This window comes from Branchiostoma floridae, chromosome 5 (assembly GCF_000003815.2).
Source record: "Branchiostoma floridae strain S238N-H82 chromosome 5, Bfl_VNyyK, whole genome shotgun sequence".
NCBI lineage: Eukaryota > Metazoa > Chordata > Leptocardii > Amphioxiformes > Branchiostomatidae > Branchiostoma > Branchiostoma floridae.
Window position 1 is genome coordinate 22,453,640 of NC_049983.1, and position 22,985 is coordinate 22,476,624.

Below are 22,985 nucleotides of genomic sequence, written 5' to 3' on the forward strand. Positions count from 1 at the left end.
GACCAGACAGACGAAAATAAATCCTCGAACAAGGTTCAATCGTATCTTCCGGGTCTGGCAGGAAGTTGTTAAACTAAAATAAGAATAGGCTCGATGGCTGATTGCATACAAAGTAAAACAGTTTAACAGTTTTACAGCTTGAAGAAAACAAACGCTCCTACAGTACCTGCACCTGCTTGATAATTATTAAATCGTATGCCCTACTTGAATAGAAAAAGTTCACTGCAATAATAAATGTACCCACATCACAAGGAGCTTATACTTTTTTAAACTTACACCTAGTTATCGTACTGAAAATTGTTAATGACATTACATGAAGTCATTCAACAATTTTCAGTCATGATGAAAATTTTCTGAATGGAAGGTGTGATTATTGTCATTTTCTGAAAAATAGAAGCAAGCTCTGTTTTTACCTGGAATCAATTCACAATACCAGTCCACTTTGGGGGACAATGTACTGTTAAGAGGATGTTCCATTTTTGCGCAGGGGTGATTTGGAACAGTCCAATGTTGCGTGGAAAGGGGTATGGCTGAAATATGCTGTATTTGCTCTTAAGCAAATGTCGGCCTTTCTAGTATTACTAGTACTTTTATGATTCCATAGACTGTCTGGCCTTTAACTTTAATCTACTTAAGCTTTGGTTTTAGAAATTTTTGAAGCCTTTCTGAATTTAATCCACCCAGTGTTAAATGCTTGCTATTAGGCAACTACATGTCCAATCATTCAGATGATTTCTACACTTAGTCTTATGAAAAATTGTCAAATCATACAGTGACAAAAGGAATGCTGGAGAAAGGTCACATGACGGATTGACTGTTGAAACTTATTATTCATATCAAGGGTGAGACACGAAACCACAAGTGTGGCCTCTAGCTGGGTGGCAGTCTGGGCGGATGCTTCAGATGTCCTTTGTTTGTAGTTATGGGAAACATCAGTCGTGATACAGATCTGTGTTCTGGCCAAGCCTAACTTTGTAGTCACATTCATAGGAAACATTAGTGATACAACACATACAGTATGTGCCTTCTACTCAGACCTACATCAAACTTTATAGGAAGCATCAGTCATGATAAGATTTGTGCCCTAGCCAGATGTAACTTTGTAGTTACACTCATGGGAAACATTGATGGTGGTACGACACATAACTGCCTTCTACCCAGACCTACATCTAACTTTGTAGATATACATTATAGGAAACATCAGTATCACGACTGATAGAGATCTATGTGGTACTACACATATCTGCCTTCTACTGTAACTTTGTAGTTTAATACATTAAAGAAAACATCAGTGGCAGGACTGATACAAATCTGCCCAAACCAAAGGAAGGAAATGTCTGGGGTTCTTCCACCACCTTCATCACTCCCCCTCCGCCATTTTGGGTGGCACAAGGTCGTCGTGACCTTTGTGCCTTCATGTTCCCTAACATGAAGTTCAAAGACAATCTACATCAATCTACAACATCAATAACTTGGCCTTGAAGACTTATTAGATAGGAAGACAGGGTCTACGTGCTAACTAGCATGGACTCTTGACTATGATAAGGACAACCCTGGAAACTCAAGCAAAGAAGTTGACAAGTGAAAATTGTAAACTGTCAAAGTAGCTCTAATCAATCATTTGTTATAATATCAGGAAAAAATATCTAGCAAGTACAAATTGTCTGAGTTTTCGAGATGCCATCACGACAATGAGGAGGGCTTAAACACGGGAACAAGCTAGAGCCATACAAGATATCTACATCATCTAACGTCACCTGTACACAAACTTTCAGGACTTCCAAGACAGGTAGACGTGGCCTACGTGCCAACAAACTGGAAAAATAAAACTTTTGTACAAACAAGATGACCCGAGAACATATCTGACACGTAACCATAATGACCTGTCAAATCAGACAAGATCTGTTACACTTTTAGGAAATAATATTTACTCAGAACACGTTTCTTTGTCCATCACAACAGAAAAATGTACTAAAATGTACAAATACAGGTCAGAAAGTTTACAGACCGCTGACAAAGAACAAGAGCTGGTCAGTCTTTGAGGGACACGAGTAAAGTATAGCTGATTACAGACTTCCTCTCAGCTGTTGGGTAGTAGACGTGTCCACCCACAGCTTCAAGTTGGGAGTGACGGCGGAATAACACCTGGTGATTGGAACCACACAGCTGCGTCTATTTCAAGGTCAATCAAGGACACCCAAAAGACTGTAGCCGTCCTTAACTCTAAGTCACACAGCGACCAGCTTTTGCTATTATATAATACATGTAGTATACCCACTGCACGAAAATAGATTAGACGACAAGTCTGCAAGATCTAAATGATATTTTCGGAATTAACATGTCTGGTGTTTTTGCTATCAGAATTTTAGGGATTGTCATCGATTTTTAAATGTCGGACGATGCTCACTGTGCCCTAAAACTTGTAAAACATCAGCAACTTGTTGCCGGTGATCTTAAAGGTTGCAGAGCTTATCACCAGGTTGTTTTGTTTTAGCTTGTCACATGCAAGAGGTCATGGGAGCTCAAGTATCAAAGGTAAATTCCCATGCAGGCAGAGTCTTGCACAAAGTGACAGGGACAGTCTTTAGGCGATCTTAAAATTGGCAGACCTTCCTGTGATCCCAAAGTACAGCCAAAGCTTGTCAACAATGTGACGGGTATTATAATGTAGATTTCACAAGATAGAAGTTCCACAATTAAAAGTCACCCATCACTAGAAGGATAAACCTGGATGACAGGCACCTGGCAGGTAAAGTGCTTTCTTCTGATACTCTTTCTGACCTTTTCAGTAATTTGAACAATTACTACCCCTAAACTTGGCTCCTAAAAGAAGGAGCACCCATGGCTAACCCCTGGTCTGTGCAGCATTTACCTACGATTACTGTAAGTACAAATCAAAGAGCCTATATAACATGACTGTCAGAACAGATCATGTGTGATCACAGGAAAATTGTATTACCAGCAGCATAATCATAAAGGAAACTTTGGGAACATGCGAATATTACAAACGTTGTAATATAAATAAGTTTCTCCTTCTCTGTGGCTTTAGTATTAGCCCCAAATTGGTCACTTTTTCAAGGAATTCCCTGAGAAATTCAGGTAGTTGACCTTTTATGACCTTGGAACAAGCTGTCTGGCCCAGACACAAAATACTAGTATAAGATTTTCCATGTGTTTCTGCTACAGATCCGTGTGTCTTTCTCTTTATGTAGTTTTGATGGACACCTTGGCTGCACGCAGGTAACGAGGCAGGATTCCAACACCTGTACATGGGTTTTCCTGGGCCAAGTGGTTTTATGTGAACTCAGCAGTTTTTGCTGTAAACCTTAATCCAAAACATTGTTAGCTCTACAACTCTTGAATGTTAGATGATAGACTGCTGCACCTGCAGTTTGCACTAGACACAACAGGTGGATTTGTACCCTGGGCTTGTGCCACACTATGGATGTTTTTATAACAGTAACAGCTCAAAGAAGCAATTTAACCTTCACACAAACAGTGTCATAGTGAAGAATTCTGAGGAATAAATTTTGCTCATTACTTCTCTATTAGATATTCACAACACAATACTGAAAATGCAGCTTAGGAAAGAGAAAGGAAGAATTTTAACAATGGAAACAAAAAAAATGAAGCTTTTGTAGCCCTAGTTCTTAAATGGGACATTAAAAAAAAACAGGCAAGATGCACAAGATGTTATATTCAGTGTTCCTTTCCCATGAACACAGAAAAACTGCTTACCATACTGGATAAGGTTGAAGGTTCCAGCCACAGTTTTGCAGGAGGAGTTGTCCCCGCCGCACACCCCGCACTTGTCTCGCCGAGCCTTCGAGTTCAGGACACGGTCACAGCCCGCTCTCTGAGGGGAATGCAACATTTGACATTAGTACACAAGCGAATACATGTACAGCAGAAGCTGCTTAATTGCACACCCTAATTGCCAGTGTATTTCGTACTCTTATCCAGGTGGTGCAACAGTGCAAAGTTATCCAGCTGGACCGCGCTGGTTTGGGATTTGGGGGTTCCGTGCAATTAAAGTGCAATTAAGTGTGCAGTAATCCATTGTGCAATAACTGGCACCCTAGCACATGTAGCCGTCCAACATTCAGGTCCTTCTCACCACTTCATTCCTTACCACTCCTAAAAGTTATGAAAATGTTTCTGGTGGAACCATTTGGTACCTGTTGCATGCAAGGACATTGCTCCTAATATATGTATGAAGAATGGGAGACTAAATAATCTCCAAGCAGATCCACGGTGTCGTAATATAGTATCAAACCCACCGTAGCCCATTTGACTCCCTTTGCCCGGCTATACTCCTTGGCCAGCTTTGATACTATCTAGTGTAGGAACTGCTTGGAGATTATGGGAGACATTATTGGCCACTGCTGGTCGCAACTCATCCTGACTCAATGACTCTAGGTACACATCAGAAACACCTGCTGCACATCTCCAATTTAACCTGAACTCGCCTGTCTTTCCAGTCCTGTACACTAGATACAACACTTATCACTATCATTCATCATCATCCCCGCATGTGTGATATTTTGTCAGCAATGGATGCCATTGCTTTCCACTGTCCTCAAAAAAAAAAGGAATGCACCAGACAGAGCAAGCGAGTTCAGTGACATTACATAGGTAGGGGGTGGCTAAAAATATCCGAGACTGTCATCGTGTTCAGGACTCATGGTCATGGTCTATCGTTAAGAAGATCGAAAAAAATTTGCAGTATTTTGACAAGAGCCTCCCACTCATTGACTTCTTTGGAACAACTACATGCCTTAATCTGCAATTCAATACAAAACTGCTGGGGGACTTTGCCGTAAGCTCATGAAAGAATTTTAGTACTCTTTGACAACTACATAATTTCTATTTATGTCTTTCAAATTTTGACTGTAAATTCCTATGTACAATGTACAAACAAAATCATCAATACTCGTGAAAACTTCCTGAAAATTTAACCCTCCATGTACTCTTCCTCCACATTTGTATTCCACTGTTCCCTTTATAGGTCACACAACTCACACCAAATTTATTTTTTGGTTCTAGGACATTTTAGGCAAAATTCTAGCAGTGCTAGAAGAAAAACTTGCACCTGACTCTATTCACTCCCAAAACCACATGAAATCAAGGTACAGAATTTCCCTTCAAGTTCTGTTAACATACTGATCTTTCTGGCCAGCAACATCTTTATAAATCCGCGAACCCACAAATTTAATTTCCGTGGCTTAAAAACAGATTGTTGTCATCATTGCCGTAGGGCAAGCCCCCTCACCTCAGGCTGGTAAATGTTTAGAGAAACAAAGGGGGAGTGCGAGGAAAGCTGTTTTCTCACCACCCTTTCCAGTGAACCAGAGTCCTCACATCGTCGGAGGTGGGGACTGTTTCATTTGGAGGTTAATAGGGGTCAAACTGGGACAGATTTGGAGAAGTCTTGGAACTAAAATGTTTGGGGCTCAAGATCAGGACCTTAGGACACCTGCCAGGGGAGAAAAGTCAGCATCTTGAGTTTGATGTTCTTTCAAACTCTGCCTACGTAGAAAAAATAGAAGAGTTGGCTGAGAATTTCTGTGGCGAATTACATTATACCCAGTTCCCACTGGGGCTGCAGACCATAAGCGACCAAAAGTCTTCTTAGTTTAGTTTCACTGATGAAAAAGTGACTTTCGGAAGTTTTGTGCGCTTTATGTCAACGTATTTTTACGTTTCATATACATCATAGATCGAATTTACTTAATTAAATTGTAGATCACTCCATTTTCGCACTATCGCAAAATGAAATCCCATATTGTATAGTATTACGTACCCGGCACATGCCCTGTACGCAGATGTCGTTGGTGTCGGGGCCGCAGGGTGTTCCGTCGATGACCTTGTTCTTGAGCCGGTAGTACGCCGTGCCTGTCGCAACGCGGCAGAACAGCTTGCACCGGTCCTTCATCAGAACTGAAAACAAATGAGCAAAAGTGTTTAAAAAACAGTAAATCTTGAAATCTTTGCCATGTTTATTTTGGATTTTCGTCAGTGCCTCTTTAACCATGAAATCACAGCAAAATAATTATAAGTGTTTTATATTTCTTGTATCCCAAGAACAAATTTGGTAGCAATGAGAACTTCAAACAAGGACATGGAACAACAACAAATCCATTCACACTTACTCACTCTCTATCTCATTCTGTACACTGCATGGAATGTAATGTCCACTCTCACAACTCTTCTGAATATAAAAGATATTTACTGGTAGTAAAATAAATGCTAAATCAGTAATCATGCACATTTCAGATATTCACGTGTCCAAGACATTCTTGAGATTATTCTTAGACCTTGATAACTGTTTTCTCAATGTGCCAGTCTTATTGCACCTGGCAGAATTATGTCCGGGAATTTTCATTAGACTCAGATTTAAGACAGTGGAATTTTGTATGAGACATCATTCTTGACCTTTGCCTGGGAGGTGGTTAGACATCAAGGTCATTACTAAGGGCCAAGACATCCTGACCTTGGGGTACAAATGACCTTCAGCTGCACCTCACCAACAAGTTGGGGCTTATTAATTAGCATGATTGTGACCAATTGAAAGAGCTTTCTCAGGTGACCCCAATACTAGTATGACACTTGCCCCAGGTGCAGCCATAGGACTGTATTACATTGTACTCTTGCACCCAACATTCACAACACCTAAATGCATGCGTAAGAAGGTAATTCAAGAATATTACTCTCCTGACGAATTCAGAAATAGTTACAGGTCGTTCACTCAGATGTAAGCTTGAGCCTAGCTAAAGTTTTTCTGTTAGGCCCCCTTTCCACAAGACCTAGACAGCTATCACTGAGCAAGGGTTGAGCCACCAAATTTGGATATGTGTGAGCACTTCTTTTTTATATTTGAAGCTGATGTATGATGCAAAAGACAACAAAACAAAACACACCAAATTCCTTCTTTGTCAATGAAACTTTTTTTTGCAATCCATCATATTTTAAATTTGGTCCCTCAGAGGTGGCAGCCTTTAGCGGAAAGTTACAGATCTAGAGAGAACTGGATCAAACCAGCTCGCCCCACAGTAGCTTCCTGTTGCAGGAAGGTTGGTAGCATGCAGATTCCCTGTCAAATTAGTCCGAAACGTCTGTTCTCTCATCCTGGTCACTGCAGAACCCTTCATCCTTATCTGGCGACTGCAACCCACACTTCCACTCTGGTATGTGCAACAACAAAGAAGCCTCATCGAGGACCAGATTTCTTGAGCCATACACTCCAGCTCTCAACACATCCACATACGTTACATGTAGAGTCACTGGACCGACCATACTGTTTCACTGGTATACTATAAGTCTAAATACTGGATATTTTGTGAGAAGTTATGTATAAAGGAGGCCATATCCATGTACATCAGGGCACTCCAGCCATCACAGTGAGCGATACAAATTCCTGCCATGTTTGACCAGTTAACGTGTTTGCAGTCATTACTAAATGCAATTTTACCGTGATTTACTTTCGTTAGTGACTGTCATTATTGATCCTGAAGAAGGCAACAGTGGTCGTTGCAAATTTCATCCTTGTATACTTTTGTATTGGAGGAAAGTTTAGCATTGCACAATGATAACTACCAGCAAAGCTGAACAACTTAACAACGTAAAAACCATCACAAAATATTATCAAAAGATCCAAAACTTTGAGCAAATCCTTAAAATCCAGCCTCGGAAATCACTCCCTCATCAGCAACCTGAACCTCCCTGCAGTGCCAACAGACATCACTAACATCAACAAATCACCCCAGCAGCACTGGATACAAATATTAGCACAATATTTGTCAAACTGTTTCCAGGAGGGATGTTTTTCTTGTGCTCATGAAAGTCAGCTGTCTACCGGACAGAAAACAGCCCACCATAACAGTTGATGTAGGAGAGGCTCGATGACAGGCATCACCAAGTTCAACCCCTCACAGCTTACAGAAGGGAGATCTAACACAAGCAAATCACCCCGCCATACACACTGTTATCTGGGAACAGGTACACTTGGCATAAATAAAGTCTGGGGTGGTCTGGGAGCATTGCACGGGTCTGTCACGTTTTGGATGCTGTTAGTCGAAGGATTGGCATAGAGAATAATCTGTCTTTGGCATAGAAGGTAACACTTTAATTTGTGGAACAAAAAAACAACAAGTTGAACCATTTTTGGCATGGAAAACAATCCTCTTTTGGCATAGTAACTAACATTTTACTTATGAGGCACAAGAAAACAATAATTTCTAGAATGAAAAACAGACCTTTTTTGGCAGAGAAAACAGCTCTTTTTTGGCATCAACAACAACCCTTTTCCGCATAGAAAACAATCCTTTTTGGCATTGAAGACAACATTGTGTTTGATAAGAGACTTATACAGTGAAACAACAACTCAACTGCAAGAAAACAACTGCTTAACAAATAAAACAAAGACCTGTTCACAAGATGTTTGACAATAGTCAGCATTTCAACACTTGACCATGACACTGAAACAATATCTCGACTGACTCACCTGGTACAAGTAAATAATGCTAAACAAAGAAAGCCATCTATTTGTTTGCTTAGCATTTTTTTTACAAGAGTCAGGATTTAAACTCTGAAACAACAACTTAACTCACCTGGTGCAAGTAAAGAAATGCTTAACAAGTATGATTGTAGTAAAATGGCGAATTATAGAAGGGTTTTGGCCCAGAGCCAAGAGATCCTGGGTTCAAATCCTCTGACATGCTAAAATGTTGTGCGCTTGAGAAAGGCACGTTAACACAAATTTGCTCGCTTCACTCAGGTACAAATGAGGGCCGTCCCTTGGATAGGACATTACATGGAGGTCCCGTGTTTAAGGAGGGCCATATCTCAAAAGTCAAGCACAGATTATTAAAAGAACCCACCACACTTATCAAAATGAGTAGGAGTCCTTCACAGATGAGATCAAATAAATCTATCCTGATACGCAGCTTGTACTGACTGAGTGTAAATCTGGTGTTGCATCATGAGCTAGTTTACTGGACATGCTAGACAAACCAGCACGTACCTCCAGCGTACTTGGGGACCCATCTGACGTAGGGCGGCAGGCCGTTGATGTTGAAGTGCTGCCCGTTGAACTTGGCACACTGCTCCTCACGGAAGTCCTTACTGCCAGGCGGACACTCCTAGAACACAATCGGATAGTTAAACTTTGGAAAAATAGTTCACTTCAGATGTATAAAAAGAATGGTAATAAAAGATGCTTCATGTAAATGTATGTACACCATTTCACATTTCACCTCACCTCACCGGTCCAATAGCCTCATCAGCCGTAGGGGCAGCAATGCCTTTTCTCTTTTCAATGATCAGAAAAACTGCCTTGCCTTTTTCGTTTACAATAAACAGCAGACCACTGCTAACTTGCCTGATTAAACCTCGCTTATAGCAGCCCGCACAACATCTGACCGGCCTCTGCGGGCAGGGGCCAGTTACAGACTAACTGCTAACACCTTCTTCGAAGTCAAGACTGAGCTGTTAGAATTTTTTTCAGTTCCTGGGAGTGTCAAAGAGTGGACTCATTACCACAAAGTACTGTAGGACCATCCTCACTAGATAGCTTTAGTTTAAACAATGATGGATGTGCAAAGGTTAGGTGTGACAGGTTGCTCAGGGTGATATCACCACCTGCTGCTGTATGTAACAGATACTGATGTGTTTCTCCAGAGCCAAAGGGAACATGCATCGCCTGAGCTACACAGATACAGATAAGAACAACTTAAGATCCTGCCTCTTGTCTTAATACCAACAGGTGCTCCTTGAAGGTCGTGCATTCCTTGTCAGTTGTCTTGAGGGTAGGATTAAGGAGGCACAAGCTTCTTATTAGGGGAAGAATGTGATAATGAGAACAAATGATACTTCATCCTTACTCTCCTGTCAGCACCTATTTTCATTGCAAACTTAAGGTAACTTTCAAAGGAATGTTTCAATGGAAATGGTGAATAGATTTTATGTCTCCATGTGGCTTGCTTGGGTACTGCAGCAGAGCTTCCGTTTTTTGTTTTGTTTTTTCGAAAGACCATGAAAGGCCTGGGTTGATGATAAGGAAACTTGTAATCAGGGTATTTCTGCCACCTTATCAGAAGCTATTCCTGATTGGCATTACCTCGCATTACCTCACGTCTGCTCAGGAAATCAGGCCCAGACTCCAACCCCGGTCCGCCCCCCCTTTCCCTCTTCCCTCCCAACACAGGCACTGATTAATGATCATTCTGGTCATTACAAACTCGGACAATGGGCTGTTTACTAACAGGGTGCACCTGGCATGCAGACCTATGGACTCTGTATGGCCAGAAAACTTGTCCGTGGGGGAGGGGGGCAATAATTTCAGTTGTGACCTTTAGACGTGTTCTATCATGCGGGAGGGGCCTAGCAGTTGTACCTGTGACCTTCAAGCACACCTTTAGGGGTCACCGATTTTACTTGTGACCAAATAAAATGTTCTGAATCATAAGTGAGCAGGAACCAAATAAATGTGACCTACACAAATTTAAGGCAGTGGGAAGCAATGGTTTTGATTGTAGGTGTCACACTTGAGGTCTTTCGAGGAGGGTGTGACTGGTCTTGCAGTTGCAGTGATCATCTTCAAAATTGTCTTAAAACTTTACAAAACAAGTGAAGTTTTCAACTTTTGAATATCACTGTTTCTCCGCCACCCCACCCCCCTTCCCCCTAAAAAAACTATTAGACAGACAGGCAAGCGGCAAGGTATTACACTGACATCAGTGTAACATTCAATCACAACTTGCTGCTACATCAATGAAAGTCTGACAGGTGTCAATCAAAGGTCTCACCTTGGTGTTGCAGGACCTGAACTTCATCCTGCGTCCCAGGCAGAACTTGCCCCCGTTCTGCGGACTGCAACAAACGGTTCACATCAGTCAAGACAGGTAACAACAGTCAAGTTCAAGTGCTTACAAACACCTCTCACAGTCAGTGAACTACAATGTACCCATATGTTAATTCTATCACAATTTAAAAAATTTAACTAAATACCTACATTATAACATGGATGAAGATGCCATTAAGATAGATGATAAACAATGTTACCATGAATCCATCAGTAACGAAATCGAAATGTAACAAAATGTTTCCCTTCAACATTTTGGAAAATGACTTTACAAATTAGAAGTGAGCAGTGTTCCTTTATTACTGAATCAGAGGGTGTGAAAAAAACGGAATATAACTTTCACTTCAAATACAAACTCGACCTTGAACTTGAACCCAACACTGTAAACATTGTTCATTGTTGTCTGAAGGAGGAGCCAGGCTAAGAAAAACACCCTAACCTTGATCCAAGGCTTGTTAGAAGCCTTTCCATCTGGGTTAGACAGGCTCCCGCCGAGACTTACAAATTCCACTTGACATTGACAATAAGGAGCTGGATGCTGACCAGCGGGAGGCCAGCCAAGGTCAGGGTGTTGTTCTCCTTTGTCCTTGGTGATTTTTGTGAGTAATTATTTCCGTCCAGTCCGGTTAGCGAGGCTGTAAGGTTTGGGTGGGGGGCGGCTATTTCTGGCTGACTTCTAGACTGATTTAGCTGAATCACTGGTTTGACAGTGAACTTGAGAGGTAGCCAGATTGTAGTTTGGTTCTCTGACTTTTTAATTCAGGATCCCCAAGAGCTTTCAATCAAATATATCTTCAAAATTAAACTGTTCATACATCTGCAACTTTTGACAGTTTAAATCAAATGCCAAAAATTGCAAAACTTTTTCAAAAATCCCTAAAAACTTTGAAAATAACACTAGTACTATATAGAATGTAGAATGTTGTCTTGGATACATTTTTGCCATGAAATTGAGAAAATGTCCAGTTGTCACAAGTATTGCCATGTACAATGCTGGTGCTAACACATGCAACATGCAGGTATCTAGAGCACCCTACCTGAGGGGCATCCTTGTCCAAAATTGTCTTCAAGAAAGTTAGTCAGTTGCAGCATGTAAAAACATGGCAGAAAGACAGTGATGTGGAAAATCACTAGGCTGTAAATTTAGGTCCTGATATGCCAAGTGAATTATGTTTTAGAGAGTGTGTCTGTGCTTGTGTGAACATAACAACTCAAGAAGACCATGGGTGGATTGTCAAGCAGATTTTACATTTGGTGTGTGGGTGGTGCTTGCTGGCACCTCAAAATGAATAAATTTTGCGCCCCCTACTGGCTTGTCACAGTACTACAGTAAAACTTCCAGTTTTGGTACCGGTTTGGGATCTTAGAATTCCGTGCAATTCACAGAAGTGTGTGGTAATCCGTTGTGCAATTAACTGGCTTCTACTGTATAATCAAATACTAATACTACATGACTTGTTTTTCAGTCATGTACATGTACTCCAGAAGACAGCCGTTTTCTCACCTGGGGTTGTTGCACTGCCTCCTGGCGTACTTGACCCCCCCTCCGCAGGTCCTGGAACACGCCCCGTACTTGGACCACGGCCCCCAGCCACCGTCGATCGCCTTCAGCTTCGACCGCGTAGACACGCAGTCGCCCTGGAGACAGAACTGTGGGGGGGAAAGGGCAAAGTTCATCTGTTAACGCTATTGGTTAAGATGAAAAAAGTTTTTACAGGACAATATTCTTCAAGAACAGTTCAAATATTGTAATTGACTACTCTCTGGGAATGCAATAGTCTTAAAGCCTGTTCCATTAATATATTAAATTATAATAAAATAATAAATCATTGTACTTGGTTATGTAAGTGTTTTTATGGACTATATCAACAAAATTGTTTAAAGTTTTGAAATGAGTCAAACATTCTTCTGGGTTAATGGCATTATCATCCTTCTGTTGAACATTATCTTCCTGTCACAGTGATTTGATTTCCCTCCAAGATTATATTTTTGTGGATTTTCCTTACTAAGTTTTCTGAGATTGTTTAATTGTATTTCTTTGAAGAGTCTTTTCTCTGTCTTGATTTTCTTCTTGTACAATTTCAGATTGCAGAAGTATACGTGGCGAACATCAAGTTTCCACAGGCACTTAGAAAACGGAGTGGCTAATTGTTTTATTTTGTGTTTAAGAGATGCACATGAATGGTTGAACCATGGTTTACTTTTCTTCTTTCTTTTCTTGTTATTGTTGTGGGTAATTTTACGCAGACATTTATCAGCTACATGTGTGATTATGTCAGAAAATTCTTTTACTGCATTGTCTACGTCACAAAATGACTTAGCAGTAAACTTTTGTAAGATTTTTTTTTATATCGGAGGATCCTGTAATGCCTCTGTAAATTTGAGTTTGGAGTTATCATCCCAAATGTACTTAGTTGGTAATGGGTTTGTTGGGGCTTTAGCTTGTTTTACATAAGGTGAATAGTTAGTTGAGATAGAGCATCAATTAAACAGTAGTCTGTTGGTTTAGTATTGTTTGTGATTGATTGAAAAACAAAGGAGCATTGGTCAAAACATTAGTCATAATCCCTTACCACCCAAGCCACAAAGCACAACATTGGGAAGCAGTGAAATTTTCTTGCATACAGTCTGTTGGTTTAGTATTGTTTGTGAGTGATTGAAAAACAAGCTTGGCCTTTTCTGGCTGGGAAAGTTCGTCTTGTCATTGAAGGGAAACTTGAGAATTCTCACCTACCTGTATAGGCCCAATTTCTGACAAGAAAGACTTCAGACAGTGTAACGATCTCAATCGTTGAATTATTGAGAGAGTTTATTTTAGCAATAGAAGGGAGAGTTGAATCCAATGAGCTTTTATAAAACTTTAAAAGCTTTTATAAAAGCTCCTTGCTAGAAAAACCTCACGGCCCACTGAATAATATCAACATACGTGTGGCTTCTTTGCTGCGTGGGACACTTTACACTACCACTGGCCGTTACGGTGAAAACGTCCTCTAATGGGTGAATTGTAGTGAAAGTACGGTTAAAATCGGTACTATGATTGTTCTGAGTCAAAGTCACCCCTTTTATGTTTACTTTGCAAGGGGTTAATTTTGAGCAATTATCACATATTTTGAGTAGATTATGCAAGGATGGGGTGAAATGCCAAGTGTTTACTTTGCACCAGAACACAATAGAAAATTCACCGTGTTTCACCCCGCTGAAATTAACACCTCCGGTGAAAGGTGTCATCGTACGGGCGCACGCAACTCCATAGACAAAGAAACATACCATCGGTAGCTCGCCGCTTTCTAGCCGGTGCTGGGAGTGTAGAACGCCCGCCCAGTTCATCAGCACAAGCTGGGGAAATTTTACCGCTGTTGGTTGGTATTAGACCCTATCCACACTATTAAAAAAAATCAATCGAAAACCGTGGTGACATCGTGGGGAGTTTTGCTACCAGAGTGTTTCTTTTCCCGAAAAATGACGGTAAAAAACTAAAACCAGCATGGCATGCATACAATGTCCTTGGGCATACCATACCATGAGGTACCGGACTGGGCTGGCGGTCATGCAGCTTCTACCCGGCCCGAATCATCCATGCAGGAAAATCTTCCAATAACTCATAGTTTTACAGCATGTGCAACACTAGGAAATAACGTTATATTCTACGTCTTTTTTAGATCCTCTGAGTAAGTTTTGTTGTTGTTGATAAAAGAGAGATCCAAGATGGCGGCGAGTAGCAGGTTTTCAGAACAGCTCTCCAGGAATTGTCAAATTTAGTGTCCAATTTATCGTTTCTAGGTATCAAAAACTTCACAAGTTTAACAGAGAAGTAAACCAACGTTGGACTACAAGATTCCGAACGTCGACCGAGACAGGATTACGAAGATACTCGTTGGATTACTGGTGGAAAATAAGAGGATTTCGGATTGAGTTCGAAAGCGTGCCCCCCTCCCCAGCTTTCGGCGTAGTGAGTTCAGAACTCCGGAAGAAGTCTCTGAAGTGGAACGAAGATTCCGAACGTCACATTAGTTACAAGAAACCGTCCGGATTTTTCTTTCGTACTCGGAAAAACAAGAAAAGAGCAGACGGCAACCTTCGAGTGTCACGAGCGCCCCCCTCCCCACTGAGACTACATGAAGACGCAAGTCCAGACGCGCAACCATGTGGCCATAACGAAGTCGTAAGCTCAAAGACGGATTGGATTCAGCACCGACCACAGAGAGAACCGTCCACGGAGTTGACTCCCTACGACGAGGACAGAGGTTTTTTGTGCTTCCTTTTCTTCGGGGCGAACTTTGAATTTCAACAAGGCAACACGCAAGTTGGGAACCCCCCTCCCTGCCTGGAAATCTTCGGCATTCCACACGAGTTACATCACACACGAGCGGTCATTCTGTCCTTGATCTGAGGGATAACAAACAAGAAGAAACAAGGCATTTCATCTTCCACCAAAAAAAAAAAAAAATGGCGGAAGGTGCCAAGAACGACCCCAGCAGGACGAAGCTGCGAAGCTCAAATGTGAGTACAAATATACCTGAACTTAACGGAAAAAAACAAACAGTGTCTAGCAGCAAGAAAAGCTCTGACAGAGATAATGTACATAAATCTAGCGAAGTATACAACTGTGGCGACTGTGGCAGATTAGTCAAAGACACAGATAAGGCAGTAGAGTGCGAAATCTGTGTCATATGGTTCCATGCAAGATGTGCCAAAGTTTCTGACAGTTTATACCAAGTTATCACAGAGGAGCCTGACAACTGTCACTGGTTTTGCCAATACTGTAAACGTGGAGCAAAGAAACTGTATCTAAGTGTGGTAGCACTGACAAGTGAAATTCAAAGCATACATGAGAAACTAGACACTGTCACACAAGAGCTAACAGAGGTCAAGTCAGGAATAGAAAAACAAACACAGCAGTTAAGAAGCAAGGACAATATATTGGAAACGAGAATACAGAACTTAGAAGAATTAAGTCAAAAGGGAATACCCCCACAGCAGATCGAGCTTGGCAACCTCACAGAGGATGAACTGCTAGAGAAGATTGTAAATGCAACAACAGACAAAGTAACCAGATCGGTAACAGAAGAAGTAAACCAGAAATTGAGCGAGAAAGAGGACCAGGAAGCAAGAAAATTAAACCTCATTGTTCACAATCTACCCGAAACTGGTTCCAAGCAAGGAGACATAGATAGTGTTACAGAGCTCTTCCAAGAAGAATTCAGGCTGAAAATGAATGTTGTGAACGCACAGAGGATGGGCCGACCCAACAACGATAACACAAGACTAGTAAAGGTAACCATGAACAATGTAAGTGACAAAAAGCAGATCTTGGCCTTAGCCAAAGACCTACGAGAAAGTACACATGCAGTCCACAGTAAGATATACATTAGACCCGACCTAACCAAGCTACAACTAGAAGAGTCAAAAAACCTGAGAGAAACCTTGAAGACCCAGCGAGAAAAGGAACCAGACAAAAGATGGATGATAAGAAGAGGAAGGGTGGTAGAAATCAAGTAAAGAAATGTGATATCCACGATTTACAAGTTCTATACACCAATGTTGACAATTCACTTCTGAGTAAATATGACGAACTATGTACTCTACTGGCGAACAAACATTACGATATTATATCACTTGTCGAAATCAAACCCAAACAAGGGCAAACTCCCGATACAGCTGTGATGCAGATAAAAGGCTATGATTTGTTCATAGGGGACCTAATGGCACAAGATACAAGAGGCACATGTGTATATGTGAATTCCAAGTTTTCCGCCAAGCAAGTGAAGCCACCTGTGGTGTTTCCAGATAGTACATGGGTAGTAATCAATGGTAAAGAAGACACATGTGTACTTATTGGAACTATCTACAGGTCCGGCACTCCGGGTCTAGCAATCACACGAGACCCAGCGCTGCACGAGATGCTGAAATGGGCTTCAAATATGAACACAACACATCTGCTTATTATGGGGGACTTCAATCACCCAAGCATTGCATGGACCCCAGAACCGCACATGTGGACAACACACAGAGACAGTACCGACAATCCGGCATCTCGTTTTGTTGAGTGCATACGCGATAACTACCTACAACAGCACGTGACAGAGCCAACGAGATTTAGAGGGGACCATACTCCTACACTTGATGATCTAATACTTACTAACGAACCAGGGATGGTGGAACAACTATTGCACGAGGATCCACTAGGCGCTAGCGATCACGTGAAACTGGTGTTCAGAGCCAGGTTTGCGACGGCTCCCCCTGTGAACGACAGGAAACAGCTGAACTATGAAAAAGCTGACTACAGCAAGATGAAAGAGAACATGGACTTAGACTGGACAAAAGTACTAGAAGGCATGACGACACAGGAGGCCTTCAACACACTGCAAGAGAAAGTAATGAAGGTGGTAGAAGAGAATGTACCGACGAAGAGAACGGGAAATACAACAAAGAAAAGCAAACCGAAGTGGATGACACATGAGGCTCAACGTAAAGCCAGAAAGAAATTCCATGCATGGTTAAGGTACCTCAACACGAAAAGCAAGGAAGACTGGAAAACTTACAAAGAATGTAGAAATGCCGCAACACATGCTGCAAGACAAGCACGTAGAGACTTTGAACGATCACTCGCCAAGGAAGCTAAGACAAATAACAAAGCTTTTTGGAGTTATGTGAACTCCCGCAGATCAGTAAAATCACAGGTGGGTGACTTGAAGGACACGAAGGGTAACTTTGCTACCAAAGACAAGGACAAAGCAGAAATACTAAATGATCAGTACCATAAGACCTTCACACGCGAGATCTACGACAACATGCCAGTATTCGATCCCAAACCTCTACAGACTCCGGTCCTGGACAAAATAGAAGTCACTGAGGAAATGGTTATGGACCAATTATCCCAGCTGCGTCCGGACAAGTCCCCAGGTAATGACGGACTTCACCCGAGAATTCTTAGAGAACTGTCACACGAAATTGTGGTCCCACTAACCAAGGTTTATCAACTCAGCTTAAGTAATGCAGTACTTCCAGAGCAGTGGACGGAAGCAAGTATCACTCCTATCTTCAAAAAGGGTGAGAAGTCAGACCCAGCAAACTACCGCCCCGTCTCGCTAACGTCAGTGCCCTGCAAGATGCTGGAAAGAATAATTTCAGATAAGGTGATTGAACACATGAGGATAAACAATTTCACATGTGAGCAACAGCACGGTTTTTCCAAGGGGAAATCAACAGTGACTAACCTACTCGAGGCACTTGACGTGTGGACCGAAGCCTTAAGTCACGGACTACAAGTGGATGTTATATTTTTAGACTATGCTAAGGCTTTTGACACGGTCCCACACGAAAGGCTCCTTAGAAAGGTCGAATCCTTTGGCATTAGAGGAAAGCTGTTAGAGTGGGTACGAGGCTTCCTAACCCAACGAAGACAAAGAGTCTCGGTAAACGGAGCTACATCGTCCTGGAAGAGGGTAGAAAGCGGAGTCCCACAAGGGAGTGTACTGGGTCCCTTACTATTCATGATTTTCGTGAGCGATATACCGGACACACTGCAGAACTTTGTATCTCTCTTTGCGGATGACACAAAGATCTATGCAACCGTCGAGGACTGCGCAAGAGAAGGTCATACGACCTGCCTTCAGGCCGATCTAGACCAACTACAAGAATGGTCGAGAAAAATGCAGATGAGATTCCACCCTGATAAGTGTAAGCCGATGCACCTTGGGAAGGGTAATCCCGGACACAAATACACAATGATCAAGACAGACGGATCAGTACATACCCTACAGTGTACAACGGAAGAGAAAGACCTAGGAGTACTCATAGACAGTAAGCTGAGCTTCAGCAGTCATGTACAGAACCAGGTCAACAAAGCCAACAAGGTGCTCGGTGCTATAAGACACACTTTCAAATATCTGGACATAGACTCATTTGTGTTGCTGTACAAAAGCCTGATACGTCCCCACCTAGAGTATGCAACGGTCATTTGGGATCCAAAAACAAAGAGAGACAAAGACATGGTGGAGAGGGTACAGAGAAGAGCTACAAAGCTGGTTCCTTCAATCTCCCACCTTCCCTACGCACAGAGACTAAGGGCTCTGGGACTACCCACACTTCTCTTCAGAAGGAAAAGAGCAGACATAATTCTTCTCTACAAGATAACACATGGGTTAGTCACATGCAGAACCAGTAACCACTGCAACCTCTGTAGCAGAGCTATGCTCACGCCTAGCCTGGCAACCTCCACAAGAGGCCACTCGTACAAGTACCAGATACAGTGCTCCAAGGGTCTAAGGGCCAATTTTTACCCAGCAAGAGTGATACCCATGTGGAATAAGCTCTCCGAACAGACGGTGACCAGCAAATCAGTGAACTTGTTCAAATCAAGGTTGTCGGCTGAGTGGAACACACACAAGGACCTGTACGAATACGAGTTCTCCTACTGAACCAGTAGGTTGCAGTGAAGAAAGAACGAAGGAAGGAAGGAAGGAAGGTAGGAGAGAAGGAAGGAAGGAAGGAAGACCAGATGCTACAGCCCCGCAGTTTAACTATGTACAGCCTCATTACTCTAACGGGTACCTACTGGCTGTCGCTCAAGGTGAATACTCAAGGTGAATTGTCGGGAGCCGTAATTTTCCGTGGCCGTATCTTGACATTCCCAGCTTAAATTCTCCCATAAATGCGGATATAAATGCATACTTTCTCGAAAGACTATTGTAATTGTGTATTTCTTTACGAGAATATTGCAATGTAATTGTGGAATATAGCGTTTTTGTGCGTAGAAATGTAGCATTTTTCATACAAAGAAATTTTGTTTGACGCGCGGGTGGGCGCAAGGCATCATGGGGCAGCAAAGAAAGAATTCTGCAGCTTGACCAATCAGAGCGCAGATCATAGAGGGGAACCCCCTACAGCCGTAGGATCAACCAATCAGAGGTGCGTATTCCGGTCACGTGCACGTCTTGCAGACGCTGAGCGGGCGTCATGGCGGTCGGAGTCGATTTAGCGCCGTATTTGACTGGTAAAACGCCCGGACACGATGTTTTATCATGTTTTAAAATGTCTTTTATAAGTTTATTAGACGCGCTTAGATGTCTGAGCTCTCGATACAAAAGAGGGTTAGTTTCCTTGTCAGATACAAGTCCTGTCATGGCGCTCTCGATTTCAGAATGAAAAATTAATTACTTGCAACAAGGAGGTGCTTGCAAGCACGCGGCAAATCAAACTTTGGTTCCGACCCATAAATATGTGACTGGGTCGCAAGCGTAAAAAAATCCTGGAACTAGGCGGGCAGTCTTCAGTCCCAGTGCCGTTACAGATAGCGCCGAGCTGTAACCGTTAAAATTTGCCCGGCGTGCGGAGGGAGCGTAAAAAATCCCCGGCTTGCGCTGAGGAACTGGGCGGGCAGTCTTCTGTCCCAGTGCCGTAGACTGGACCGTCGGCGCCGGGCACGTCGCTAGCGCTCGTGAAACAACGCACACAATAACGTAATTGCTGTTTGTTTTACTAGGGGTGAAACCTTCATTTCACCATGTTTTACTCTTTTGTCACGTAGGTGCAAGATTCGCTTTCACCCCTCCATATTTACATGGGAACAATGCGAATCCGGGTGACACATTTTCACCGTAGTTCACCGTGTTTCACCAACATTCACCCATTATAGGACGTTTTCACCGTAACGGCCAGTGGTAGTGTTAGTGATCATGGGACCCCGGGACTAAATGGGCAGCCATAAGCATATCGTTAGTTTATTTACGCATTTTGATCGCAAGGTATACTAGTGCCCAAAATTTTAATAGCATATAACGACAAGAATGGTGTCGCTTATATCTTTTCGATGATAAAACTGTCCTAATTAGTCTACCATCGATATTTCAAAACAGGGCTAATCTGGTACACATATTGAATTCCTAATTTACCATATTGTTCGCTACTTTTGAGTAACATATGTCTGCATATTAAGAGGGAATTTCGTTTGTGAACAAAAATCTTCAGCATGTGACTGAAAACAAAGGAACAAAATGGCACCCAAGCTATCCCATCAGTCATTGCGGTAGTGGGTGGTATTAAAGATTTGAGTGATTTTTATGTATGTGTATGTAAGTTTTAAATTTTAGAAATGATTCCGGCCATGCAATTCATCAAGCCTCTGTTAAATCCATCCCTGTGGAGAGACTAAAAATTAAAAAATTTGATGACATAGAGATCATTAATTAACCTAAGTAGTAAAATCCAAGACTGTATCGATGAATCCCACGGCCGATCGCCAGTATAAGGGACGGAAGTGGCGTTGGATTCATCAGTAGATCGATGAATCCCACGGCCGATCGCCAGTATTAGGGACGGAAGTGGCGTTGGATTCATCAGTAGATCGATGAATCCCACGGCCGATCGCCAGTATTAGGGACGGAAGTGGCGTTGGATTCATCAGTAGATCGATGAATCTCACGGCCGATCGCCAGTATAAGGGACGGAAGTGGCGTTGGATTCATCAGTAGATCGATGAATCCCACGGCCGATCGCCAGTATTAGGGACGGAAGTGGCGTTGGATTTATCAGTAGATCGATGAATCTCACGGCCGATCGCCAGTATAAGGGACGGAAGTGGCGTTGGATTCATCAGTAGATCGATGAATCCCACGGCCGATCGCCAGTATTAGGGACGGAAGTGGCGTTGGATTCATCAGTAGATCGATGAATCTCACGGCCGATCGCCAGTATAAGGGGCGGAAGTGGCGTTGGATTCATCAGTAGATCGATGAATCTCACGGCCGATCGCCAGTATAAGGGACGGAAGTGGCGTTGGGTTCATCAGTAGATCGATGAATCCCACGGCCGATCGCCAGTATAAGGGACGGAAGTGGCGTTGGATTCATCAGTAGATCGATGAATCCCACGGCCGATCGCCAGTATAAGGGACGGAAGTGGCGTTGGATTCATCAGTAGATCGATGAATCCCACGGCCGATCGCCAGTATAAGGGACGGAAGTGGCGTTGGGTTCATCAGTAGATCGATGAATCTCACGGCCGATCGCCAGTATTAGGGACGGAAGTGGCGTTGGATTCATCAGTAGATCGATGAATCTCACGGCCGATCCCCAGTATAAGGGACGGAAGTGGCGTTGGATTCATCAGTAGATCGATGAATCCCACGGCCGATCGCCAGTATAAGGGACGGAAGTGGCGTTGGATTCATCAGTAGATCGATGAATCTCACGGCCAATCGCCAGTATAAGGGGCGGAAGTGGCGTTGGATTCATCAGTAGATCGATGAATCCCACGGCCGATCGCCAGTATAAGGGACGGAAGTGGCGTTGGATTCATCAGTAGATCGATGAATCTCACAGCACTATTGATGATTCCACAGCTGTGGAATTCATCATCTGATGAATATCACAGCTGTGGAATTCATCATCTAAGTGATGAATATCACAGCTGTGGAATTCATCAATCCACGGTCTTCAGATATAGCTCTCAGATGTCAGTTGCATTTTGGCTCCATTTTGGAGATGGAGCCAGCCAGGGTAAGATGTCTGCTTGTCTCTCTGTGTGTAAACTTGATCTATAAAAACTCCAAGACAGTTTTGAAGTTAATGGTAATGAAGATTATGGTAAAAATGAAAAGGAGATGCTGTGAAGATTATAGCAAAACATAAAGGTAGGAAAATTTAGCAAAAAAGTAAGTTACTTCAAAGTTTAATACCCCCCCCCCCCCAGCCAGTGTCAATTGAAATCAGACATCAATTAATGATTGTTTGGACAAATTGATACATGACATGTAACATATACTGTAACAATGAGACTATTTCTGCCCACCCACCCCCCTCCCCTCAGAGTGACCTTGAAGTTCATACACAGTAACAATGAGTCCACTTCTGCCCCCTCCCCCCAGAATGACCTTGAAGTCCATATACTGTAACAATGAGTCCACTTCTGCCCCCCTCCCCCATGCATGCCTGACCTTGAGCAGGTTGTTGCAGAGAGTGTCTCCAGGTTGGTGAGAATTGTTGGATGTGACAGGCAGCTTCTGCACCTGGTTGGTGCCCAGGTTCTGTTTCACCAGTTCAAAGTTTATACCCCCTCCCCAGCCAGTGTTAATTGAATCAGACATTGATTGTTTCTACAAATTTATAATTACATGTATCATTGT

General features: G+C 42.5%; 1 protein-coding gene across 1 annotated transcript in view; it reads right to left on the reverse strand.

The window, feature by feature from the left end:
• Positions 1–22,985, reverse strand: part of LOC118415541 (A disintegrin and metalloproteinase with thrombospondin motifs 9-like) — a 45,420-nt gene that overhangs the window by 16,583 nt on the left and 5,852 nt on the right. The window contains exons 2-6 of the mRNA XM_035820215.1: positions 12,366–12,511; positions 10,806–10,869; positions 9,023–9,140; positions 5,804–5,940; positions 3,739–3,856 (exon numbers count right to left, since the gene is read on the reverse strand). Coding sequence (XP_035676108.1) covers positions 3,739–3,856; positions 5,804–5,940; positions 9,023–9,140; positions 10,806–10,869; positions 12,366–12,511 — 583 coding nt within the window. The remainder of the gene's footprint in view (positions 1–3,738; positions 3,857–5,803; positions 5,941–9,022; positions 9,141–10,805; positions 10,870–12,365; positions 12,512–22,985) is intronic.